At 42.4% G+C, this 27,751-nt stretch overlaps 1 protein-coding gene across 1 annotated transcript in view; it reads left to right on the top strand.

Moving 5' to 3' along the window:
* The window catches only part of RPA1 (replication protein A1), a 94,421-nt gene that overhangs the window by 27,412 nt on the left and 39,258 nt on the right, over nucleotides 1-27,751 (top strand). Inside the window, exons 6-11 of the mRNA XM_040338372.1 lie at nucleotides 11,133-11,219; nucleotides 13,951-14,074; nucleotides 16,886-16,988; nucleotides 23,565-23,633; nucleotides 26,412-26,604; nucleotides 26,684-26,823. Of these exons, the coding sequence (XP_040194306.1) occupies nucleotides 11,133-11,219; nucleotides 13,951-14,074; nucleotides 16,886-16,988; nucleotides 23,565-23,633; nucleotides 26,412-26,604; nucleotides 26,684-26,823 (716 nt within the window). The remainder of the gene's footprint in view (nucleotides 1-11,132; nucleotides 11,220-13,950; nucleotides 14,075-16,885; nucleotides 16,989-23,564; nucleotides 23,634-26,411; nucleotides 26,605-26,683; nucleotides 26,824-27,751) is intronic.

Raw genomic sequence — 27,751 nt, 5'->3', positions numbered from 1 at the left:
TTTGGATACGGGTCTGGTATGGATTGTAGGGGGACCCCCTACGCCGTTTTTTTCGGCGTAGGGGGGCTCTCCTTACAACCCATAACAGACCTAAGGGCCCGGTATGCTCCTGAGGGGGGGACCCATGCCGGATTTTTATTTAAAATCCGGCGGGGACTTCCCCCTCAGGATTCATAACAAACGCCGCACGTGTGTAGAATTGGCGGGAATCCAAGTCGGATCTCCCGTCGCTTCTATGACGCGCTTGCTGGGATGTGCTGTCACTATTCCAGTGAGTGTGAGATGTCGGCGAGATCTCGGCACCCTGTCGCCGAGTATCAGCGCGACGCTGTCCTGCTAAAAGCACAATATCACAAACACCTACTGTAGCATCATACTCGGACTTTGGTCTGTTATTGGTGCCAAAGGTCTTTGAACAAAGTATTGAGCAAAGGCTTATGTACATGTGATTTTTTTTTTTTTTATCATAAATTTGCACAGATTTCAAACAAACTTCTTTCTTTTTTTTAACATTCCAAAAACAACAAACTTCTTTCAAGTTGTCATGGGGTATTGTTTGTAGAATTTTTTGAGGAAAATAATGAATTTAATCCATTTTGGAATAAGGCTTCAACATAACAAATGCTCTTTTATAAAATGCCTGGTTTTTAAAAAGTCACAAACTCTTTACTCTGCCCCTCAAGCACTGCACAGGAGTGCCAGGCTGTGGAGAGGGTGGGAGTGGCCTGCTCAGGATCTCAGTGGCATGCTGAAAGCCTCAGCCAACCGCCAGTTGGGCACCTGGTTGTATCCCAACATTGTTGGGATCTCTGCAGAGCCTGGCCCTGACATTACCCTACAGGGTGATTTAGTAGGCTGGGTCACAGGGGTGCAGAACTAAGTGATTTTTTTTTTTTTTGCCGGTTTGTGCCCACCTGTTCTAGAGATTCAGGAAATTAAATCTCTCCAATTCCCATCCTAGAGAACTGTCATAGGAAAATATGCCCCCACTGGAGAAATTTCCCTCACATACTGCTCTAATAACAAGTAACCTTTTCAGATTTACTCCTATTTCTGTGATAAAGATCACTAGAACAAATAAAAGTGGGAGTCTACTGTAACTAGTGGGGATACAATCAGCAAAAACGTGCTTGATGAAAGGTCTCGCCCTTATTAAAGCGGGGGTTCACCCTTAGAGGGCACTTTTCCCCCTTCGCTTCCTGCTCGTTATTACTAGGGGAATCGGCAATTTATTTTAAAATAGGTGCAGTACTTACCCGTTTACGAGACGCATCCTCTCCGTCGCTTCCGGGTATGGGCTTCGGGAATGGGCGGTCCTTCTTGATTGACAGGTTTCCGAGAGGCTTCCGACGGTCGCATTCATCGCGTCACGATTTTCCGAAAGAAGCCGAACGTCGGTGCGCAGGCGCAGTATAGAGCCGCACCGACGTTCGGCTTCTTTCGGCTACGAGTGACGCGATGGATGCGACCGTCGGAAGCCTCTCGGAAGAATGTCAATCAAGAAGGAACGCCCGCTCCCGAAGACCCATACCCGGAAGCGACGGAAGAAGATACAGCTCGAAAACGGGTAAGTACTGCACCTATTTTAATATAAATAGCCGATTCCCCTAGACCGAACGAGCAGGAAGCTAAGGGGAGATTTTTTTTTTTTTTTTAAATGGGTGAACTCCCGCTTTAAACACTTTAACATGATTGTAAAAAACATGTTTATTTTTTTTATTTTTATTTACAAATAACAAACATGTTATACTAACCTGCTCTGTGAAGTTGTTTTGCACAGAGCAGCCCAGACAGTAACCCAACAGTAAAATTATTTTCGTATGCATGGGTTGTCGGCACCCAAGGCAAGACAAGTCATTTGCACCCCTAACCCAAGGACATTTGGCACTCCCTGAGTCCCTTCCACTCGCACAATAATAAACCCCTTATGGTACATTTTAGGATGTACCACTCTTTCTCTCTGTTCCCTTTTCTCTTTTTTATCTCTATCCTAATTTCTTTTATTTTTTTTCCCATCCCTCTCTCTAGCCTTCTTTCTTGTTCCACCCCCTCTTTTCCTCTCCCTTCCATGTATTCTCTATTTTTATTCCTTCTCTTACTCCTTGGTGGGGTTGGGGGGGGGGGGGGGTGGGATGAGTGGCAATGCTGATCAGCCAACTTGGGTGCTCTTGATCAAGGCCATCTGCTGATCTGAGAACTGTAGTGGGGACTTTTAATGGCAGGTAGTGTTACTCACTGTGTCTCCGACTTAGGGGTGTCTCGTAGCAGTGACACCTATGCAGAAATCGGGAGATAGGGTCTCCTCCAGCCCCTCCTACTTCACATTCCTCACCAGTCAGCTGACCTATAGTCTCTACCCCCCAGCCATGGTGTGAACTGAATGGGCATCTGTGAAGAGGCTGAGTAGGTGGCCACGGGCTGGGCTGGGTGGCCTCAAAAAGGCTGGGAGAGCAGTGTGCCCAGGATTTGGTGACCCCTGGCAAATCATCATTCGACCCCAGGTTGAGAACCACTGCCATAAAAGGTGTCTACTACTGTCTGTCTATTTTAAAATGCTGCCATGCCTCCACACGACAAATATTGTTGCTTGCCATGAATTTATATATACCTTTTTGGAGCCAGGTAAATTAATTTGAGGTAGGCATTAAGGCTGGGGAAAAAATCGATTTGAATCGAGTTGGGAGGTCAAATCGATTCAGATTTTGACCAAATCGATTATTTTTTTCCATAGGACCAGCGCTCCGTGGACTAGGCCGGACGCTGCAAACTAGGCCAAAGCCGCGGCCTTTTCCCAGGCTCGTGGCGAGCTGCGGTCAGGATTTTTTTTTTTTTTTTTTGGGTTTACATCCACTTTAAGGCAGTTGGTTGTTGTGAAGAACAGAATTCTTCACAACCAATGACAGGTGGAGAGGGAGTCGTGGCAAACATGCCCCCATCTCAAGCCTGTCTCTGTGCGCCAACTAAGAGTTGGCTTTAATAGAGAAATAAGGCAAACTTTTTTTTTTTTTTTTTTCCTATAATTTTCTTCTGGGTCGCACTAAAGCACCATATTTTTGCTCTCCTCTGTCCAAGAATCAGCAGACACTGGACTAAAGCTGATGTCCCAGACCTGCTCCAGGCTCTGAAAGGATCCTGACCATATTGTCAGGATTCATCCAGCTGCCTGATTGACAGCTGGCTCTGGATCTCAGTGCGCAGCTGAGAGCCAAAACTAGGTGCTCCCACCCCCTCTGCAGCCCAATACTCCAGTGAGTGCCAGAGGGGCAGATTGGAGAGCGGTGACTGACCGAGAAATAAGCAATCCATGGTCATGTATGTGATTTTTCAATTCTCAGACTTTGAGCTGGCGGGGGACAGATGCAGCATCAGACTGATGCTGTAGCATGGAGGTGAGTGTTTTTTTTTTTTTTTTGTTTTTTTGTTTTTATTTAGTTTTTTAAATGGCCCATGCATCTTCTTTACCTCCAGTCTCAATGTCCACCAACTGGAGGTAGTTATTTTTTTTCATTTGGTGTAACCATAGTGATATTTTGTAAAGGTGGTGCTATTAACCACTTGACCACCGCCCCATGTCAAAAAGACGTCCTGTTTTTAAAGTTGAATATCTCGATAACGGCAGCAGCTGCTGCCACAACCGAGATATTCATCTTTTCAGGGGGCGGTGGTGTACACGATAACGGCGGTCTCCGCGGCGGATTCGCCGCGAGATCGCCTTTATCGGTGGCGGGAGAGGGGCCCTCCCGCGCCCTCCGCCGCTTACCGGAGCCGTCGGTAGCGGCGGAAGGGATCGGATGTGTCCGGCAGCTGAGCGGGGACGGGACTGAAGGAGAAATCTCCTTCACCCGTCCTCATAGCTCTGCTGGGCGGAAGTGACGTCAAAACGTCAGTCCCGCCCAGCCTCTTAAAGAAACATTTTTTTTTTTTGTCATTTAAGTCTAAATATGAGATGTGAGGTCTTTTTGACCCCAGATCTCATATTTAAGAGGACCTGTCATGCTTTTTTCTATTACAAGGGATGTTTACATTCCTTGTAATAGGAATAAAAGTGACCCATTTTTTTTTTTTTTTTTTTATTTCAGTGTAAAAAATTATAAAACTAAATAAAAATAAATAAGAAAACAAAAATTTTTTTTTTTTAAAGCGCCCCATCCCGACGAGCTCGCGCGCAGAAGCAAACGCATACGCGAGTAGCGCCCGCATATGAAAACGGTATTCAAACCACACAAGTGAGGTATCGCCGCGATCGTTAGAGTGAGAGCAATAATTCTAGCCCTAGACCTACTCTGCAACTCAAAAAATGCAACCTGTAGAATTTTTTAAACATCGCCTATCGAGATTTTTAAGGGTAAAAGTTTGACGCCATGCCACGAGCGGGCGCAATTTTTAAGCGTGACATGTTGGGTATCATTTTACTTGGCGTAACATTATCTTTCACAATATATAAAAAAATTGGGCAAAATGTATTGTTGTCTTATTTTTTAATTCAAAAAAGTGATTTTTATCCAAAAAAAGTGCGCTTGTAAGACCGCTGCGCAAATACGGTGTGACAAAAAGTATTGCAATGACTGCCATTTTATTCCCTAGGATGTCTGCTAAAAAAAATATATAATGTTTGGGGGTTCTGATTAATTTTCTAGCAAAAAAATTGTGATTTTCACATGAAGGAGAGAAGTGCCAGAATAGGCCCGGTGGTCAAGTGGTTAAGAACTACCTCAATCTGCCACACATTTTGGTAAAGCTATCAAAAGTGGAGGCATGGCTTTTTGAATTTTTCCAGGATTTTTTTTTTAACCACTTGGGATCCGCGCTATGGACGAAAGACGTCCACATCGCGGCTCTCAAGTGCCGAGTGGACGTCTTTGGACGTCCTCTTGTTGACATTCCCTGTGCGCGCCGCTGGGGACAACGTGCCCGGCGCATGGCTGGGGAGCTGATGCGTGTGCCTGGCGGCCGCGATGTCCGCCGGGTACCCGTGATTGGCGGTGACAGCAGGGACGTGGAGCTCTGTGTGTAAACACAGAGCTCCACGTCCTGTCAGGGAGAGAGGAGACCGATCTGTGTCCCTTGTACATAGGGACACAGCATCAGTCACCTCCCCCAGTCAGTCCCCTTCCCCCACAGTTAGAACACACCCAGGATACACATTTAACCCCTTCCTCACCCCCTAGTGTTAACCCCTTCACTGCCAGTCACATTTATACAGTAATTAGTGCATTTTTATAGCACTGTCGCTGTATAAATGTGAATGGTCCCAAAATTGTGTCAAAAGTGTCCGATACGTCCGCCGCAATATCGCAGGTCTGACAAAAAAAATCGCAGATCGCCGCCATTACTAGTAAAAAAAAAAAAAATCATAAATCTATCCCCTATTTTGTAGGCGCTATAACTTTTGCTTATTGCAATTTTTTTTTTTTTTTTAACAAAAATATGTTTTTTAAATGGGATATTATAACAAAAAGTAACAAGTATTGTGTTTTTATGTTTATAGCGTAAAAAATAAAAATCGCAGAGATTATCAAATACCACCAAAAGAAAGCTCTATTTGTGGGAAAAAAAATTATAAAAATATAATTTGGGTACAGTGTTGTATGACCTCGCAATTGTCATTCAAAATGCGTCAGCGCTGAAAGCTGAAAATTGGTCTGGGCACGAAGGGGGTTTAAGTGCCCAGTAATGAAGTGGTTAAGGGCCACATCACCAGAAAGTGGTACACATGCTGCTTCTTCGTTGCCTCTGCTTTGTCTTCATGAACATTGCTAGACGTGGATTCTCCCGTCACCTAACCGTTTCATATTCTTTAACCACTTCCATACCAGGTACTTACGCAGCTTCCAGCCCAAGCCAATTTTCAGCTTTCAGCACTGTCGCACTTTGAATGGCAATTGCGCGGTCATGCTACACTGTACCCAAACAAAATTGCATCCTTTTTTCCCCACAAATAGAGCTTTCTTTTGGTGGTATTTGATCACCTCTGCGATTTTTTTTTTTTTTTTTTTTTTTTTTTTTTTTTGCGCAACAACTAAAAAAAGGCTGAAAATTTGGAAAAAAAATTACATTTTTATTTTTTTCTGTTAATTTTTTTGTAAATACGTTTTTCTCTTTCAATTACGGGCACTGATATGGCGGCACTAATGGGCACCGATGAGATGGCACTGATGGACATCGATGAGGTAGTACTGACGGGCACAGATGAGGTGGCACTGATTGGCGGCGCTGGTATGCGACACTGATGGGCACACATAGGCGGCACTGATGGGCACACATAGGCGGCACTGATGGGCACACATAGGCGGCACTGATGGGCACACATAGGCGGCACTGATGGGCACACATAGGCGGCACTGATGGGCACACATAGGCGGCACTGATGGGCACACATAGGCGGCACTGATGGGCACACATAGGCGGCACTGATGGGCACACATAGGCGGCACTGATGGGCACACATGGGCGGCACTGGGCACACATGGGCGGCACAGATGGGCACTCATGGGCGGCACTGATGGATACTTATGGGTGGCACAGATGGGCACTGATAGGTGGGCACTGGGCATGGATGGGCACTGTGGGGTGGCACTGATGGACACTGGGGTGGCACTGATGGACACTGGGGTGGCACTGATGGACACTCTGTCAGACGCGAGTGAGGAAGAGCCATCGACGGCTCTTCCTGTTTACATCGTGATCAGCCGTGGTTGGACACGGCTGATCACGTGGTAAAGAGTCTCCGCCGGAGGCTCTTTACTGAGATCGGAGATGCAGGGTGTCAGACTGACACCCCGCATCACCGATCGCCGCGATGCATGCCCCCACGGGCGCGCGCGGCATGAAATCCTGCAGGACGTTCTAGAACGTCCTGTCAGGATTTCATAACCACTTCCCGGACGTAAATCGGCTATAGGCCGGGCGGGAAGTGGTTAAATATATAGATCCATGAAGGAGCCATACAATGGCTTTTGTCTTCCATCTGCCTTTTCCATATATAGAACTACCCACTTTAAAATGACTTTTAATCACTCAAGATATTTGCCACCTGTTAAAAAAAACAAAAAAAAATAATTGTATATATATTTTATATTTTTTATGAACAACTTATTTTACATCTATATGCTTGGAGTTTTGTTTTCCAGTAGTATTTCCGCTACTTTTTCTGGCAGTTTAACGGATGTTATTATGTATTGATTATAAACCCCACGATAACTCATCTGTGATTGTGCTGTCTGCGTATTATTGCATCTGTTGCTCTCAGCCATCTGTTAGCATGAGACATGTTGGAGGAATGTATCATTTTATGTATCTGCTTTTGAAATGGAACATGACGTTGCTCGCTGACGTATTGTTTACACAGTCAATTCTGAATGTTGGTTGACTCAGCATTAACCACTTAAGGACCTCCTACTGGCGATATACGTCGGCAGAATGGCACGGCTGGGCACAGGCACGTACAGGTACGTCGCCTTTAAAAAGCCCAGCCGTGTGTCGCGGGCACGCGACCTGGTCCAAATCTCCGTGACCCGATTGCCGCCGGTGTCCCGCGAACTGTCACAGGAGCTGAAGAACAGGGAGAGGTGTGTGTGTAAACACACCTTCCCCGTTCTTCTGTGTGGCAGTGACACTGATCGTCTGTTCCCTGATATAGGCAAGAAAGAATCACTCCCTAAGGGCACACTTAACCCCTTAGTGCCCCCTAGTGGTTAACCCCTTCACTTCAATTTTCACAGTAATCAATGCATTTTTATAGCACTTTTTGCTGTGAAAATGCCAATGGTTCCAAAAATGTGTCAAAAGTGTGCGCCATGTCGTAGTCACGAAAAAAATCGCTGATCGCTGCCATTACTAGTAAAAAAAAAAATATTAATAAAAATGCCATAAAACTATCCCCTATTTTGTAAATGCTATAACTTTTGCGCAATCAATACACGCTTATTGCGATTTTATTTTTTTTTATTTTTTTTTACCAAAAATATGTAGAAGAATACGTATCGGCCTAAACTGAGGAAAAAAAATGTTTTTTTAATGTATTTTTTGGGGATATTTATTATAGCAAAAAGTAAAAAATGTATTTTTTTTCAAAATTGTTGCACGACCGCGCAATTGTTAAAGCGACGCAGTACCGAATTGCAAAAACTGGCCAGGTCCTTTACCTGCATAATGGTCCGGGTCTTAAGTGGTTAATGGCACCCTATGATATCAATAGTTTTTTTTTTTTTTTTTTAAAGAGCAGAACATTTTATAGCGAAACTGTATATTCAACAAGCTGTAGTTTAGGGCTGCAACTAACGATTATTTTCATAATCGATTAGTTGGCCGATTGTTTCGATTAATCGGATAATAGCCTAAAAAAATAGAATTTTTTAATTTTATTGGGCCAATTTGCTGTTGGGCAGATTATTGCCGCAAAAACACATTACATGCTTTTCTGCAGCTTCTCCATTGAAGTATATTGAACCAAGAAAAAACAAAATGGCACCGTTTTGCGTTGAAAAGTCCTCGCCCTTTCCAAATACGCAGCAGCTGAAAAAAAATCATGGATGTGAACGTGTCCCATAGAAAAACATGTAAATGAACTGTAGTGTGTTTCTGCAAAAAACAGAGGTGTGACCCCCAAGCCTGAGATGTTTAGTGACATAAAGGGGTTAAAAAAACAAAAATAAGTACAAAAAGAGCAAATAATCGCTACTGTAAGGGGTTCATTTTTTTACTGTGGGACAGTGAAAGTAATATTTACAGTAGCGATTTGCTTTGTTGTACTAATAAAGGGCTAATTTTAGTTTTTTTAACCCCATTATGTTACTGGCCGATTAATCGATTATGAAAATTGTAATCTATTAATTTCATAATCGATTAGTTGTTTCGGCCCTACTGTAGTTACACACTCTATTCACACATGGTAAAGTTGGAGAACACATTCTAAGTATTCTTTGTATATTCTATAATAGGTATGTATATCACTTCTTATCCTTTTGAATTTCTGTTAGCTGTGTAACTGGCCAAGCTTAAATGTTTCAAAGGTAGCACCACTTAAAAAAATTAAAGGAGTTGTAAAAGCAACTGTTTTTTTTTTTTTTATCTTAATGCATTCTATACATTAAGATAAAAACTTCTGTGTGTATTTGTCCCACCAGCACCCCCTCGGCGGTCCAAGACGCTCCCTCCTGATTGGCTGAAACACAGCAGTGGTGCCATTGGCTCCCGCAGCTGTCAGTCAATCGAGAGAGTGGGCGGGGCCCAACCGCAGCTCCATGTCTGAATAGAGAAGGTAAGTATACCATGTTTTGTTTTTTTTCTTTTTAAAAAAAGATTTTACAATCACTTTAAAGGGGTTTTAAAGGTGTGTGTGTGTGTTTTTTTTTAATTTTTTTTTAATATTGCCTTTATATTTAACTTTCATTGGCCGGACATTCAGGGACAATTAAACTGGCTTTTGATGTTTTAAATGATGATGGGCTTTGGAGTAGGGAATTATCATGGCGTTGACTAAAGACTCAGAACCATAAGAACAGAACAGCTCTTAAAGTGCTTGTATACCCCCAATGCGGAAGTTGTACCTATAGGTAAGCCTGTGATAAGGCGTACCTAATAGGTACTGTAAAAATCTCCTAAATGTGTGCTGTTTAGGAGACCGATGTAGTGCACCGATGATGCTGTTTCTTCATTAGCAAGTGCCGTGACTGACGGCTGTCATGTGCTTGCGATGCCAGACAGTCACAGAGCCGGAGTCCATGGCCCCAGAAGAGGGGCAAAGATGAATGCGGCCACCAGTGGGGACAGCGTGGGCTTTAATTGCAGACAAGTGGCACATAATGGGCTAGTATGTGATGCATACTGGCCCATTATGCTTTTACTTTGCAGGGAAAATAGCTATCGGGGGTTTAATTCTTCTTGAAGTAAGGCAAAATCCTGTTACCACAAAAAGAATCCTATTTGGAAGACTTCCTTTTTATTACTGTTTCTTCACTTTCGGTGCTTTTGACATTGGCCGTCAAAATGAATGGAGAGCGTGCATTACCCCAGCAGGGACACATGACAGGGATGCTAACGTTTGATCGCTATATGCACATAAAAAAAAAATTGCTTTATATACACTAGAACTGCACGATTAATCATCAAAAGATCGTGATCTCGATGTCCTTGCATCCAATTTGCATGAAAGGAGATTGTGACCGGTTCTCAATGAAGCCGGGTTCACACATCTCCGTGGCAGCCACAGAGCGCACAGCATAAGAGTCCTGTGCATCTTCTGTTCCCTTTCAGGTCTGAATTTTGCCAAACATTAAGACCTGAAACGGTGAACGGGGACGCGCCGAACTCCCAGCCTAATTGGTATTGGCGAGTACTAATAAAGAAAGATCCTGATATAACTTTAATGGTCTTTTTTTTTTTTTTTTTTTTTTTTTTTCTTTTTTTTTTTTTTTTCTTAAAGCGGAGGTTCACCCTAAAACATCTATATACCATTACATGCAGCATACTTCCGACAGCTACAGTATGCTGGTATTTTTTTATTTTTTTTCGCTGTACACACCGTTTTATAGTTCTTTTTCTTTTCTCACTCCCGCGGGGTATAGGCGTTCCTATGAAGAGGCGTAGATGATTGACGTGCGGATAAGGCGCGTCACGAAAATAGCCGAACTGGGACTCTGCTATATATGGCGCCTGCGCAGTCGGCTCTACACGGCTCCTACTCTGTGCGCAGGTGCCGTATAGAGCCGAGTCCCAGCTATTTTCGGAACGTGTGACGCGCCTTATCCGCATGTCCATCATCTACGCCTCTTCATAGGAACTCATATTCCCCACGGGAGTGAGAAAAGAAAAAGAACTATGAAACGGTATGTACAGCGGAAAAAAAAAATGCCAGCATACTGTAGCTGTCGGAAGTATGCTGCATGTAATGGTATATAGATGTTTTGGGGTGAATCTCCGCTTTACCATATTACATTATTTTTCCTTACAGTTCTTTCAATTTGATTGAAGCAAGGAGTATTCTGTCTTATTTTATTGCCATTTTGTTTGATAACTTAATGTTCAGGGGTTGTAAATCTTTAAAGGAATCATGATCTTTATTCTAAGCAAAAACATTTTGATTCTCATTTTATCCAGCATCGTACAGCTCTAATATACACCCTGTTTTTCAGGTCAGACAGCAACAACTCCAGCAGCTCCAGCTTCTGTTCCTGCTCCTGCTCCTGTACCTGTACAGAGTAAACCAGTTCAGAACTCAGGTAAGTGGCATTTAGTACTATAGCTGCACATGTATTGTTAAATAGCGTGTGTGTGTTTTCATTTTATTTATTCTTTGAATGGTAATAAAGAAGTGTGTGTGTGTGTGTGTATGTGTATATATATATATATATATATATATATATATATATATATATATATATATATATATATATATATATATATATATATATATATATATATATATATATATATATATATATATATATATATATATATATATATATATATATATATATATATATATATATATATATATAAACACACACACACACACACACAATGAGCTCTGGTATTGGCATAGCAATGACATAATTCATCATTCATGATAAACCACCACATGATTAGGAGCCTGTTGTTTACAACGCATTACAATGTGGTCATCCACCATGTTGGGTCAAAACATGTTGGATAACCTTGTGAATGACCACATTGTAATGTGTGGTAAACAACAGGCTCCTAATCATGTGGTGCTTTATCATGAATGTCTGCTATAGGTCGGGCGGGAAGGTGTTAAGGCCTGTCCACACTAAAATACATTAGCACAACCACAGAAAAACGTGAAACACAATTCAGCACATTTCTGTGGCCTTTATTTTTTTTTTATAGTCGTTAAATGTTCTGCACATTTAAAAAAGAATTTCACCACAATTCCTCCCCCCCCCCTCTTCTTTTTTTTCTTAAATCCCCTCTTAACCATTTTGCTAGGTTTGCCTTTATAAACATACCCATGCCCAGCAAATGGAGCCCATTAATGACACCCAGGTGCCACGACACATCACCAGAGGGCCAGTTGAAAGATCTGGGAAGAGACAGCTGGCTCCCTAATGATTGGCTATGGTCAATGTACTGTAGTTTACTCCGAAGCCTCCTGGTATGTGTGACATTAATATAGCACACATCCTGTGGACAGCAGGAGGACCTCATTCTTGATTCTTGCCTAGACGAGAATCTCGGCAGTGCAGAGGAGGTCTTAACCACTTTACACCTGCCCGCCGTCAAATGACGGCGGGCGGAATCCCCTATTGTTCTGACAGGACATCATATGACGTCCTGTCATTTAAAGCCGCTAGGGGGGCGCGCGCACCTGTCGCGTTAATGGGAACACAATGCACGTGCCCGGCGGCCGCGATGACCGCCAGGCACCCACGATTGCCCAGTAACCGAGCAGGACCGTGGATCTCTGTGTGTAAACAGAGATCCACGTCCTGTCAGAGAGAGGAGACCGATGCTGTGTCCCTTGTACATAGGGACACAGATCGGTCACCCCCTACAGTTAGAACACTGACTAGGCTACACATTTAACCCCTTCCCCACTCCCTAGTGGTTAACCCCTTCCCTGCCAGTCACATTTATACAGTAATCAATTCATATTTATAGCACTGTTCACTGTATAAATGTGAATGGTCTCCAAAAATGTGTCAAGTGTCCGCTATAATGTCGCAGTCCCGAAAAAAATCGTAGATCGCCGCCATTCCTAGTAAAAAAATAAATAAAAAATAAATCGTAATTATGTCCCCTTTTTTACCAAAAATATGTAGAAGAATACGTATCGGCCTAAACTGAGCTAAAGAGAGAGAGAGAGGGGGGCAAACAAAAAGGTTTTACAAATAACAAATGAAATCTCCAATTTAAATCTATGGTTGCGTGAAAGGAGGGAGGTTAGGGGTAAATGATGGAAAGTGGTTAAGGAGGGTAAAGGTCAGCTTCATCTAGTGCCCCATCCTTGGGGACAGTGTGGAGGAATAGTGCCCCCGTCCTTGGGGTCAGTGGGCAGGAATAGTGACCAATTGTTGCTGATAGTGTGGGGAATAATGTCCCAAGGGCCAGATAAAAGCAAGCAAAGGACCGCAGTTTGGAGATCACTGTTCTATAGTATTCTTTTGTTAGAGCAGGTTGTCATCACTGCTTTTAGTGAGACGGGAAGTTGGGGGGGTGGGGGGAATCCCTCGACAGCAACAGATACATGACAGACGTAAACTTCTCTTTAAAGGTTTTGGTGAATGCTGCACTTTTTTAACTTGAATCCTAGCATAGTTTAGAGGTGATTGTAAATCTAATTGTAAAAAGATGATGGCTCATTGAAACCTAATTACAAATGTGAATGCGTTTCTGGATTATGGCATATACGGTCCTGTAATATTTGATCTTTCAGCATTGTCTTTTGATTTTTATCAATTGTATGTGTTTTTGACCTTTTCCTGGGTTTGATGTTTTTAGTATAAATGCTATGTGTTTGTTTGTTTTTATTTTTTATTCAACTCGCTTCTGGAAAGTTCATTCATAATAAACCTGGTATATATTTAGAGCGCTTTGTTAGGATTACATCACTGTTTTCCTGTATATGGTGTTAAGCAGATTTGAGTTAACGGAATGCCTCATAAGGCACATCATTCTATTTTGGCTTGTCTAGTAATATCTGCATTGCGGACAGTGCCATGATGTGGGCTCAGTCTTTCCTTCAGACTAGACCCTTTAAAGGCTCTTGATTTCATCTTCATGATTTCTCCTGAGCCTTGTGGGTTCCATAGTTATTTTTTGCTTCATTGTATTATGGAGGCTTAAAAGCTTGTGTGGTTTCTGACTTGGGGGCTGGACGCTACAGTCACGTACTTCCGCCTATATGTGTCTAATACTTCTGCATCTTTTAAGTGTGTGTTTTATTTAGTCATCTTCCTTAAGAGATTTGTATGGATTTTTCTTTTACCACAGCTCCCCCTCCTTTTATGAACAGAGGAGTATCTAAACCGTTTGGCGGGGGAGGTAATTTTAGTACCCCTGGTGGATCACAAGCAAAGGTGGTGCCAATTGCCAGTCTAAACCCATACCAGTCAAAGTAAGTGTCTTCCCTTCATGATTGTTTAGAGCCAAATTGTAATATTTGCATGACCCTTTTAATACTTAAAAAAAAAAAAGAAAGAAAGAAAAATTGTAGCTAATTATAAACAAGGTGATACTAACATATATAGTAACATAAGTGCATTGTGCAAAAATGTTTATTAAGTCCAAAACTGGAAACTTCCACACGGAAAAATTAATAGAAGACTGAACTGGTAGTATAACCACAATGTGGTGAAAACAGTCCAGATAATGAGTAGACCACAAAAGTTTGTTCCAATAATGGTTATAAGGGACAATCAATGTCTGCTTAAGGAGTCACCATGGTGCGTGCATCCACCTCCCAGGAGAGAGATTAAACATGCTTACCAGAAACAAAATCAAACGAGCATGAAGAAGTAATAATCAGGATGATGGTCAAAGGGATGATATCCAAGGATTCGACTCCAAGATTCTCCACCCAACAAACCTTGGTGAATTATAGACTCCTGTGTCCTGGCAAGTCACTTTGTACCACGTGGTTAAGTATTGTTCAAGTACTTAACCTGGACATGTATGCAGATCACAGATTGCATACTTTAAAGCCGAGTCAAAGTCCCCTGAAATGGCTGTACAAAAGCAATGCGTTCCTGGGTGATAATTGGTAGATTTGGTGGGTGTTTATTCAACCACCTGGTCCTAGGAGTTTTGTGGTGATGTTTACGTGTACACTGCTTTTGTGAATGAATTAACATACACTAAATCTGCAAGAAATCAGAGGACATATTTGCCAGAATTCTATATATTCGAATATAATTTTCTCTGGTTCATGATGTAGCTGTTTTTGAAAATGACTCATCTGGTGCGAAACCGTGCCTAAACCTAGGTTCACACTGGGCTGCGGGAATGAAGCCATGCGAGTTCTTGCTGAACTCGCACGATTTCACTCCTTGTCAGTTCCGATTTCAGCTGCGATTACAGAGACATCTGTGCAGGTTTCTGCATCACGGGCCAAAATCGCAAAAAGTAGTACAGAAACGACTTTTTTAAATCCCTTTTGCCACAGATGCGGCATCGCACTGATTAGGGCGGTGCCATTGCCGGCAAATGCCACCGATTTGACATGTCGGATAGCATATCAAAACGCACCCATGTGAACCAGGCCTAAAGCAACTCTTTCAGGTTCTAACAAAGGGCAGACTAACTTTCCCTGCTGGAGAAGAGGTATTATACTGACTTCTCAGGCGGCCCGTGTTCCGTACTTCCAGCACTGCACCCTACTGGCAGTCTCTTCAGCATTTGACATGTTCTTGGAGTTTGATGCCTGTGTTCCCTGCTGCGTGGTATGGTACTGCTTTTCTGACCCCTAGGCCAGCCATTGACTGAGCAAATTTCAGCAAATTGGCTACATTTTCCCCCATCAACACAGTGTTGACAGGGCAATCCCGGCTGAGCCATTGTGTTCTCTTTTGGGAAAGTAGCCCCCATCTGGAGAACACTGATTTTTGCTAGTGGCTAGAACTGCCACTAAAGATGATCGCTTGTAAAATCTGACAGGCTGGTTGTACCCTAGTTGATCGATCATGGTTTGAACCATCTATGGCTGGCTTTGTCCTCTGACACTTATGTCCCTTCAGAACATGGTGCTGAAGTAGGAGTTGGAGAGCTAAAAGTAGGCAGCATAAATGTACGTGTACTACCACTTCTCTTGCAGGAGACTTTTAGCTGTCTTTTTGTTGGAGCAAAACGGGGTCACTTTAAGACGCATATATTACAGTGGAAATGTTGACTTATTCATATCTATGTACATTGCGACCCGCTATTAATGTTCAAGGCTATAGCAGCAAAGCTTTTTAGCATAGTAGGATAGCCCATATTTTCATGTAAACCGCCCTATGCCCTGGTTCACACTGATGCTACTTTGAAATCGTGATACTTTACTTGAAGTAGCGCGATTTAAAAGTAGCAAGGTAAGCACGATTTCAGGTGCTACTTAATAGACATTTTTGTGGCTTCATACACAGATGTCTATAGAAATCGCACCTGAAATCGGCAAAAGTAGTGCAGGAACTACTTTTGCAAATCGGTGCGCGCCGCAAAATCGGTGTCGCACCAATTGGAACATTGCTGCCAATAGGCTGCGACTTGTCATGCGATTTAATCTCTCAAATCGCATGACAAATCGCTCCAATGTGAACCTAGGCTATAATGTATTTCAGAAAAGCAGAATGATGACGTACAGATTATTGCTAAAAAGCAAATAACACTAGATATTGGTGTTGGGGAATCGGAAGAATGGGGTGGGGGGGAGGGGTACGGTTTATTACTTGTCTTATAACCGTCCTATGGCAATTTTCTTTAGGCTAAATAATTTGCATCTCCTCTCCCCGAATGAGCCTTTCTTCAATCAGAATAATGTGACCTACTCTACCCACTCTTTTCCCAGCATAAACATTAATGTAGCACATATTATCTGCACATTAGCCCATTTCCACTGCGGTAGTTCAAATGTAAACCTTGTCTGTAGTATTGGATTTTCTTTCAGCAAGCAGTCCGTGGTGCTTTAGAGAAGGGAGTTTTTTGCAGGTTACTAGCTATTGATTAGATTTGTTGGCTGTGCTAAAATCTGTAAAAGCTTCCTGTGGTACCGCACACTTATTGCTGTGCTTTTAAATTCACTGCTGTATCCCATCATTAAACTCCTTGTTATGCTAGCAAGCCACCCCCTCCCCTATTGTATTCTTCTGTTTGAAATAATAATTCTTATTTGTTTGACTTGATGTTTAACAGAGGGCTTTAGCAGTTTTTGTATGGCATGCTTTGTTTCCAGGTGGACTATACGTGCTCGAGTTACCAACAAAGGTCAGATTCGCACTTGGAGCAACTCTCGAGGGGAGGGGAAGCTGTTTTCTATTGAGATGGTGGATGAGAGTGTAAGTGACTCCACACAATGTTTTTAACACATTTGAAGCACTTTACAGTGAAGCTCTACTTATGTTGAAATAAAACTGATTATAGCTAAATATGTTGGAAGAAATGTTTAAAAATGTCCTGAGATGGGACACTAGTAAACTCATCAGCAAATTAATTTTTTTTTTAAAGATGGATAATCTCGGTAACGGCACCAGCCGCTGCCACAACCGAGATATCCATCTTTCCTGTGCGGCGGGAGAGGGTCCCTCCCGCCGATCTCTCGCGCCCTCCGCCGATCTCTCGCGCCCTCCGCCGCTTACCGGAGCTGTCAGCAGCGGCAGAGGTGATCAGGTCCTGTCTCCTGCTCGGCTGGGATACAAGTGAGGGCAAGATGGCCCCCACCCGTCTCTATAGCATAGCAGGGCGGAAGCGGCGTCAAAACGTCACTTCCACCCAGGCTTCTTAAAGGCATATTTTTTTTTTTTGCATTCTAGTCTTTTTGACCCCAGATCTCATATTTAAGAGGACCTGTCATGCTTTTTTTTTTTATTACAAGGGATGTTTACATTCCTTGTAATAGGAATAAAAGTGACCTTCTTTTTTTTTTTTTTTTTGTGTAAACATTAATAAAAATAAGAAAAAAAAATGTTTTTTTTTAAAGCACCCCGTCCCGACGCGCTCGCGCGCAGAAGCGAACGCATACATGAGTAAGCGCCCGCATATGAAAACCGTGTTCAAGCCACACAAGTGAGGTATCACCGTTAGAGCGAGAGCAATAATTCTAACCCTAGACCTCCTCTGTAACTCAAAAGATGCAATCTATATATATTTTTTTAGACGTTGTCTATGGAGATTTTTAAGGGTAAAAGTTTGACGCCATTCCACGAGCGGGCGCAATTTTGAAGCGTGACATGTTGGGTATCATTTTACTCGGTGTCACATTATCTTTCACAATATATAAAAAAATAGGGCTGACTTTACTGTTTACAGTCTTATTTTTTAATTCAAAAAAGTGAATTTTTACCAAAAAAAGTGTGCTTGTAAGGTCGCTGCGCAAATACGTGTGACAAAAAGTATTGCAATGACCGCCATTTTATTCTCTAGGGTGTTAGAAAAAATATATATATAATGTTTGGGGGTTTTAATCTTGTAAGCACCAAGTCTGAAAAACAGGTAAGGTCCTTAAGTGGTTCAGAAACATTGCATCTTGAGCATCCGTTTAGATATTTGGCTAGTTGCTATAGCAAAGCAAAAGACAGAATAGAGAATGTGTATGTGTGTATATATGTATGTGTGTGTGTGTGTGTGTGTGAAATTATATATATATATATATATATATATATATATATATATATATATATATATATATATATATATATATATATAGCGCTGCATAAATTGATGGTGCTACGAGTACCTGGTATGAATAATAAATTTTGCCCATTGCAGACTTCTGTGAAAAACCATCAGCTAATCACTTAAAGGGGTGTTCCAGCCTTTTTCTAAGTTTATTAAAAGTCAGCAGCTACAAAAAGTGTAGCTGCTGGCTTTTAATAAACAGACACTTACCTGCTCCACGGTTCCAGCGACGCGCCGGCCGGGGCTCCTCTCCTCGCCCCCCTTCGCCGGCCGGCGTCTTCATTCCTAGTGTGGGCACCCGGCAGTGACAGCTTTCGGCTTCATGGCCTGGGCACCCACTGCGCATACAGGCGCTCGCCTACAGGGAGGGGCTGCAATAAGGCGATTAAGCGATTCGCCTTACCAGCCCCTCGGCGGAAGGAGGAAGTGGGACAGGAAGTCCCACTCCTCCCCCCCCCAAAAAAAAATGACATGCCAAATGTGGCATGTAAGGGGGCAAGGAGTGGATTAAGCGGAAGTTCCATGTTTAGGTGGAACTCCGCTTTAAAGCCTTTCCAACCACATAACACTCACTGTACTGTATCTATGGATGAGCGTTGTCTCCCTGGCTTTTCTTCAGATTTGGACTAAACTGCCTCCACCTACTCATTTACACAGGGGGAGCTGTTCTGTAGTTCACAGAAGAAAGCTGGAAACGCTAGTATTTTGTAGACCTTGTTGCTCGTACAAATAAAAGGGAAAATTGGCCCTAATGGAGAAAACAAATGCATCTAAAGCATGGGTCTTCCAACTATGGCCCTCCAGTTTTTCAGGAACTACAATTCCCATCATGCCTAGTCATGCCTAGTCATGTCTGTGAATGTCAGTTTTACAATGCCTCATGGGATGTGTAGTTCCGCAACAGCTGGAGGGCCGTAGTTTGAGGATCTCTGATTTAAAGCCTCAAAATTAGACTTCAAACAAACTTTTCCGTGGATTTTTGTTTGAAGGGGGTCGGCCGTGAACTTGGTATGCATACGCACGGCAGGGCTTTTTTAGCAAACATTCCCAAAATCACGTGTTTTTTCTGCTCTTTTCTGCCACGCTTTGATCAACTTCTGCTATTGGTTGATTTTAGCATTGGTTCTGAGCATACGTGTTTGTACTTTGGACAAAAGTCTGATGGACTTCTGTACACACAGTAGGACTTTGTACCATAGGACTTTTGTTGCCGAAAAGTTTGTCCGTTTGCAGAGCAAACTTTTTTCCGATGAAAATCAAAAACATTTGTCCGATGGAGCGTACACACGGTCGGATTTTTTTGAAAACCTGCTCATTTTGAAGTTTGTTGTCAAAAAGTCCAACCGTGTGTATGGGGCTTAAGGACTGGTAAACTGCAATATATAACTTTTTTTGGTTCTTGGGATTCGATTTCTGGGGTGTTGTGTGCCATGGCACCCACATTGTAAAATTGTAGCTTTTTTTGTCCATTTGGGGAACAGGAAGTCATTCACCTTTTGGGTTATGCTGCAATCTACTAAAAGACTAGACACCAGACAGCAAAAAAAAAAAAATGCAGCTATCCTCAGCCTGACTTTTTGGAGTGCTGCATTCAAACCCCACTGGACTGGACTGTGCAAAGACAACCTGAGAGTGACCCTTGGGACACTAGGTTCTATGTGATGCACTTTCCAGATACTATTCTGGCAACAAGCTAGCCACAAATTATACTTTCTAGGTCCAGAGCTGTTACTGCCTTGGCACTTGCCCTGTATTTGAAGACTGACTCCATGAACAGGCCAATCAGACTGAGCACCAGGGAGCTTCCCAATTTACATTGGTTGCTGAGAACCTTTATACTTCCCGCTTTCTCCTAGTTTCCACCACGGAAGGGTGCATGCAGTTCCCTCCTGCTTGCATTTTACCTTATTGACCTACAATCTTTAGTTTATTTCTGCTCTCCACCTAGAGTCAGCATATATACCAGCACATACATTCCCACTCAATATACTAATGTCTTCAATATGTATAAAATCTCAATCACAAAAATTCACTTGTACTTTTAACTGTGCAAATTAAACATACGTGATACAGGTGACACATATAGTAATCCCACTGTCACCTGGCGTGAATTACCCAAAAGTCTAGTGCTGTCCAAAATAATAGTGCAAGTCTAATGTGATTCTTGTCCTGGTATATATTTTTTTTTCCCTGGTCCCTCTCCATGGCAAAAGTGTGTACATAACAATATTCTCACCAGATGTTTATGACCCCTTATTAAATGGGTCATATCAGCCCAATGTAATACCTCTGAAGACCACAGGAACCCTCTGTCCTTCAACTTGAGCACAGTGCTATACTTAAGTCCAACAACTAGGGCTAAAACATCACCAGTTCCTTCTTGGAATCCGTTTTTTTCAGTGGTAGGTTTGAACTGCTCCTTGTGGGCATGTTTTTTGGAAGGATTTTCCTCTAAAATGGTCTCTTTTCAGTCTGGTCAGTACATGGATTTACACACCGGAATTCTTTCCAGTTTAATCCATTGTGGAAACATTCCTCTTCCTCTCCTAATTGAGAAGGAACCTATTGAGGATCTGCTATAGGCAGAGCTAGAAGAGGAAACAACTCTTACAGAAGAGGGTGACCCAGTTGTGAATCTTCTGGTATCCAGGCTCAAGGTGAAGATGGACAGATTAATATCCAGGGCCAAGAAGCCATGAGCCTTCACGGTAGATGTTGTGACAGTTCTCCTTAATTTATTACATCTTCCACGACACTTGCAGGATTTGGCTGAAGGGCATTCTGGTGATTCTAAATTCCCCAGCTTGACCCAGGAAAATGTGGTACTCTTGCATCGTAAACTTGTTGGGAACAGACATGGACCCTAGGTCAGCCTGACCCCCTTTCTCAGTGTCTGATCTTCTTTAATCCTTACTGGCTGCAACAGAATGCCTGTTAAAGCCATTGTTCTGAGACAGGGGTGTCACAGATTGTCTGTCATTCAGGCAGCTTCCAGGGAGATTTAATACAGAACTTGGCAGGCTTATTTTGAACTAGTGTGAGGCTAGAGCACTGCATCCTAGTAAGTATGTCGTGGGACACATCCTGCCGTTTCTCCAATCGGGAATTGACCACGGTCAGTTCTTGAGTATAATCAAGGGTTAGATTTTGGCCTTGATGGTTCTCTTTCAGAGACCCATAGCTTCTGATTCCTTAATGTGTGCCTTTTGTACAGGGAGTCCCCCATATTATTCCACTAGTTAAGAAACCATTGACCTCCATGAGATCTCAGTTTAGTGATTTCTGCATTGTAGAAATATTCTTTAAGTCCTGACACTGACCGGTTGCCTTTACTTCGGCTTGTAGAGTCTCAAAATTGGCTGCTCTTGCATGGTAGCTTTCCTGGTGCTTCACTGTGCAACAGTGGTTTTATAGCCTCGGCCATCCTGTTTACTCCAGTTGGTCTTTTCATTCAATCTGAGCCAGGACATTGTTACCTTTTTATTCTGTCCAAAACATCAGAAGTCGGGGGAAAAGGTGTTTCATACCTTTGATGTGATTTGTGCAGTCAAGTTACTTAATGTCAACTGCCGCAGTTCGTCACTCTGGTTCTCTGTGTTTGTTGAAGGCTCAAAGGGCCAGGCAGCTTCAGGTTCACTATATCTCGATGGATCAGTCGGCTTATATCTCAAGCTTACTTTCTTAAGGGAAAAGTTCCTATGTTTTTTGTGATTACTCATTCTACCAGGGATGTTGGTGCTTCCTGGGCAGTTTGACACCAGGCTTCGGTAGCTCAAGTTTGTAAGGTTGCTACCTGGTCTTCGGTTCAAAAAAATGTAAAAAATTTTACCAAGTTGATGTTTGAGTCTCTGAAGATGGGACATTTAGGACCTGCAGGCATCTGAATGAGCTTTTAACCGGTTCTGGTTTAGTTGTTTGAGACCTTTTGCCATGTTGCTCTCTCCGTTTTCAGCCCATTGGGACATCCTTATCATAATGGATATCGAGATACCATGTGTCCTGGATATATGATAAAGAAAATGTTTTTTTTTGTTTGTTTACCTGTACAGCAATTCCTTTTCTTGGCGTATATCATGGGACACTGGGATCCCACCCACTTCTTTGGTGGTTTATGAAAGTTATTCCTGGGAGGCGATTTCCTGTGTTTGCTAGTGTCCTGAAGGTGGCAGCATAACCCTATAATAATGAAAATTAAGATACCTTGTGTCCTGTGATGTACTTCAAGAAAAGGATTTTACCTGTAAACAAAACTCATTTTTATGGTCATGGCATTATCTTTTTGTAGCTACTTTGTTCACATTTCATTACCGGAAAGCAGGGCAACACTTTGCACATATCAGGATTTTAAAAAAATTGCAATGAAAGCCTTTTAGAAGGGCAGAGCCCCATGTACAAGCTATAACGGAAACTAGTCTGTATCTTGAGCCTTTGCTAATAATTCTGCTAGCTACAAGCTATCTTTTTCGCCTGATTCTGAGTTTGCCCTCCTAACCTCATTTGATATATTTGGGACTTGTCATGCTTTCTATTCTCGGTCACTTATAGAAAAGCAAAGTGAGTAAAATGTTTTCATGTGCAGATGTTGTTTCTCTGATGCGAGAACAAAAATCTGTTCTCAAATAATTAGCTCTCCTTGCCCTGGATATGGAGGGGGTGGATGAGTCATCTCAGAGCCTGGGCAGCAACTGCAAGTAGTGACATCTTTGTCATCAAATTGGGTAAAAAGCACACTGTAGCCCACACATCACGTGCTTTTTTTTTTTTTTTTTTCAGTTAATTAGTTAATCATCCTGATTATTATTAACTAGAGGCATATTGTGTGTGTTTGGGTTTTTTGTTTTTTTTAATCAATTGGGAACTGTTCAATTGAAAATAATTTTCCCAAGTCAAGTAGTTGCTCCTCTGTAATATATTTAGGTCTAGTAAGGTCTGCCAGGCAACCAAATAGCCCAAACAAAATTGATTTGCGTCAGTGTGCAAGATAATGATGCAAAATGCATTTTAAATGCTTGAATAGTAATATTGTGGATGTTGGCATTGCCTGCTCACCAGTGTTGCTTATGAATCCATTTTATTTTAAGTTGGGGTGCAAAGGATTCCTTGGTGTTCACTTGTACATATAGGATCACTGTATTTGTTCGCAAGATAACAGTATATTATCTTTCTCCCCATCGCATGTCAGTTTTTATCATTCCAGTAAAATTAAAAACGTTCGTAACTAAATTTCTTTTTTTCAGGGCGAGATCCGTGCTACTGCTTTCAACGAGCAAGCCGACAAGTTTTTTTCAATTCTTGAAGTGAATAAGGTATTTGTTCCTGTCCTTTTTAGTATTCAATACAATATTGTACCAAAGAAGTAGAAGGGTGCCTTCAATACCTACTGTTATGCCCCAATACTGGTCCTTTGACATGCTAGTTTCCAGCCACTCTAAGGCCCCATTCACACCTAGGCGTTTTTACGCCTGAAGCGCACTGCTCACAAACGCCAGAGGGGAGAATTAACATTATTCCCTATGGTGACTGTTCACACCTGAACGCCCAAACGCCTGTCGCGCGAAGCTCAAACAAGTCCCGGACCTTTTTTTGTTGCGCGTATCGGGCGTATTTGAGCGTTTTTTTTTCCCATAGAAAGTAATGGGAAACGCGCGAATTGAGTGTATCGCGCGACAACGGGCGTTTGCTACGGGCGTTTCGTCGCTTTAATAAATAGAACTTGTCGCCCATGCAGAAGATTAAAAAAATCTACCAACATAGCAACAAGTGATGAAAAGATGATAATTTTTCCTATTGGCTAAAATAAAAAACGCCGAAGTACAAAAACGTTGCACGACGCTGTATGCAAACGCGCGCGACAAAACGCCAGAAAAAAACGCCCAAAAAAACGACCAAAAAAACGACCAAACGACCGACGCTCAGGTGTGAATGCAGCCTAAAAGTGTATAACTTTGGCTGCCTCTTCTGGCACATTCCTATTGGCTAATGAAGCAATGTGAGAGCAGCAGAAAGAGGATTTGTTTGAATTTCATGTTGTAATGGGGAGTGATAAAGAATGCTGTAGATATCTTGACGGCAGTTTTTTTTTTTCTTTTTTTCTGTCTAAAGCTTTTTGTAATATCTAGCAGCATATAATAGCCCAAAGAACATTCTGTCTTGGCTTCTGAAGCTGGTTGGCCTGCTAATGTGCAAATCGGCAGCTGATTAAAATATAAGCATCTTGAATTTTTTTTTTTTTTTTTTTCCCCCCCTCGTTTTTTGAAGAGTACAGGAATTCAGATACTATCAGTTATACAGCCACTTACAGGTGAATTGCACACTGGCAAATGAACTATAGGCAGCCCAGAATAACCCATCTACACAGATTAAGCTGTTTGTTAGACAAGGAGGATGTATTTTCAGCTTTGCTAAGAAATCCTAACCAGACTTTGCTTGGACGTATTTCTTCCCTTTTCTTTGGATTGGTTTTCCATTGATGTCAGTCTATATTTCCTACTGCATCACCACTTAAACTGGTCTGTACATGGCAGCTAAATTGGCCTTTGCAAGATTTTAGATTGCTGGGCTAGGCATGCAGTGCTAGCTTGGTAGGGGATTCCATTTTCAAGGAGCATTTGATTCTCTTGGCCTTCAAGGCATATAATTTCTTTGAAACGACACTTGATACCATCAAAAAAATATTCCACAGGAGGCCAGAGCATACATTTCCCTCAGTGTAGGAGATCAAGGGCCTGTTCCGCTAGGGAGTCTCTCTCCACTAGTCTGTAAACAAGATGGTTCACCACAGTCGTAATATTTACAAAGTGATTTTGGCCCTTATTGCATTTGGGGGACCAGCCTGCTATGTCCAGCCTTGGGTCTTTCAGAGCTCCTACAACTGTAGAGACCTTTCCACTACACCCGCTATTCTAGATTTTCCTCTATGCTGACTTAAAGGATCCCAAGGGGTCCTTGATCCCTCTTCAGAGTGTAGTTTGACTGTTCCTTTTTTTATAAATGGTGGTCTAGTTCCACTGTGGATCTGACGGTGACCCACCTTAACTGGAATACTGCTAGGCAGTTAAAGGGGGTGCTCACCTTTTATTGAACCTACTTTAGACAGTTTCCATACCTTAAACCCCCCCCCCCCCCAATCCCACTAGGGTTGTCTTCTTTCTGAATGTGCATGTGGAAACGATGCCTGGAGCTTTATGGTTTAGTTGTGATGGCTTATTGCAAGCATCAGATTTTGTGTCCCACATAGTTCTGAAGTCCATACTGATGCATACAGCACTCTGGTTAAAGTGGGGGAAATGTAAGCAACTTTTGCACTGGAGCCCACCTTGCTCTACAATGCTTGTTTTTGCCTAGGGTGCAGTAACAAAGCATTTTGTTTACATCCCTTGATCTTCTCTTCCCTCTGACACTCTGGGTTGTAGGTAGGCCCTCAGTCTTCATTGGCCCTGCATTGCTCATGATGACTTTTGAGCTACAGCTAACAGAGTGCCAAAGACCAACTCTTTTGGGGGACCAGTCTCATAGAGAAGAAAGTGTGTGAGCTGAGAGATTTAACCATTGCAGTGCTGCAGAAGGTCCATATCAAGGGTTGGTTTTTAATTTCCCTGAAGTTCAGCATTAAAATGTGTATCTTGTATATTTAGTCATATTACACCTGTATCCAGGATGTAACCTGTTGCTGAACAAGCAGCCCCCTACTTTAAGACTCTAATATACAGGTTTGCTGCTAAGGACCTGAGATTTTCCTCTTTTGAATTTTCGTTGGATGGTATCTCATAGTGCCTGCTTTTACTTTTTTATCCACAAAAGCCTCTTCCTAATTTTGGGTTCATGTTACTATTTTATAGTGAAACCTTATGCTCGCAACTAATAAGGGTGCAATAACTATTCAATAGTTTAATAAAGCATTGGGTAGTGGTTAGCAGATGGGGATGTTTGCTGTTCTTGGTGGGGGGGTTTAAGCCTGAAATCACTGTTAATGGTTAATAGCTATTGGTGCCCGCTGTTGGACAATGTCTTCTTTCAAGTGGAGTGCAGGTTTATTACTCATACCATCTTGCTGTCATACTTATCGCTGTCTTATTTGTCTCTAGGTATATTACTTCTCAAAAGGAACTTTAAAGATTGCTAACAAACAGTATACAGCTGTAAAGAATGACTATGAAATGACGTTCAATAGCGAAACTTCTGTTATTCCGTGTGATGACTCCTCTGATGTCCCAACGGTGCAGTTTGAATTTGTTCCCATTTCTGAGTTGGAAAACAAAAACAAGGACACACTACTAGGTTGGTATTTTATATTGGTAGCTGCCAGGCATCTTCTAGCTAAACCAGCTATTCATGAACCTGCTTTTTGTCGTCCTAGACATTATTGGGGTTTGTAAGAGTTTTGACGAGGTTACCAAGGTGACTATAAAATCCAACAACCGCGAAGTCTCAAGGCGAAATATTTATTTAATGGACACGTCGGGCAAGATGGTCTCAACCACTTTGTGGGGTGAAGATGTAAGTACAATATTTTTTTAACGTCCTTTAATTACGGAGAGGGATCTGGGTGGGTTTAAGACAGGGGTGCTTATCCTTTTGAAGAGCATGAGCCACATAAGTAATTTGAAATAGCATATTGAACATTTTCCTCCTGCAGGCACTGAATGACCACAGGAGGTGGAGGATGTGAGAGAGCTTTCAGCGGTTGCAGGAGGAAAATGAAAATAATTAATCCCTGTATATGCCACCCTTCCTGTCCAAAAGGAAAACGGAATGCGACAGGGAGGCCTCAGCCCCCCCCTGGAGCATGTGGTGGGATGCCATTGTGATCCCTGATGCTACACTACTGGTTGGTGGGGTTGTTAAAAACACATCTCAACCTTGGAGTTTTACTGTCCTTCAAACCACAAATGTAAACAAGCCCTTACTGTCCTGAGCTCCCTATAAATGGCCCTTTACACGGAGTGGAATCTGCTTGCTCAGCAGGTGATCTTTGCACTGATCTCCCACGGTGCAGGAGGATGACGGGTCCATGTCCATTCTGCATATGCAGAGTGAACATGGCTCTGCTCTATGGGCCCTCTGATCTGCCCAGACGGAGGGGATCGGATCCATTTCCGTTTTTTCATAGAGTTGAATGGAGGGTCCAATTGGGTCCACCTAAAAAACGGAAAAGTGGACCCGTTTGGACCAATCATGTAAATAGGCTTGAGGCTGCTTTTTCACACTGATGTGCTGCGATTTACCCGCAGTGCACCTGCAGCTTTTTTGCCGGTTAACTGTGATTTTTCCATTGATTTTTTGATTCTATCTTGCAGGTGTGGTGCACTTTATGAAAGCGCACAAAAACTCTGCATTCAGGAGTTTTGGTGTGCTTTCAGAAAGCATAGCGTCAAGGATCACAGTGGCGATTGCACCAAGCCTTCAGGATATAATAGAAGGCTTT

Source organism: Rana temporaria, chromosome 2 (genome assembly GCF_905171775.1).
Source record: "Rana temporaria chromosome 2, aRanTem1.1, whole genome shotgun sequence".
Taxonomy (NCBI): Eukaryota; Metazoa; Chordata; class Amphibia; order Anura; family Ranidae; genus Rana; species Rana temporaria.
The sequence above is the reverse complement of the archived record's forward strand: the minus strand, read 5'-3'. Positions and strand labels throughout refer to the sequence as shown.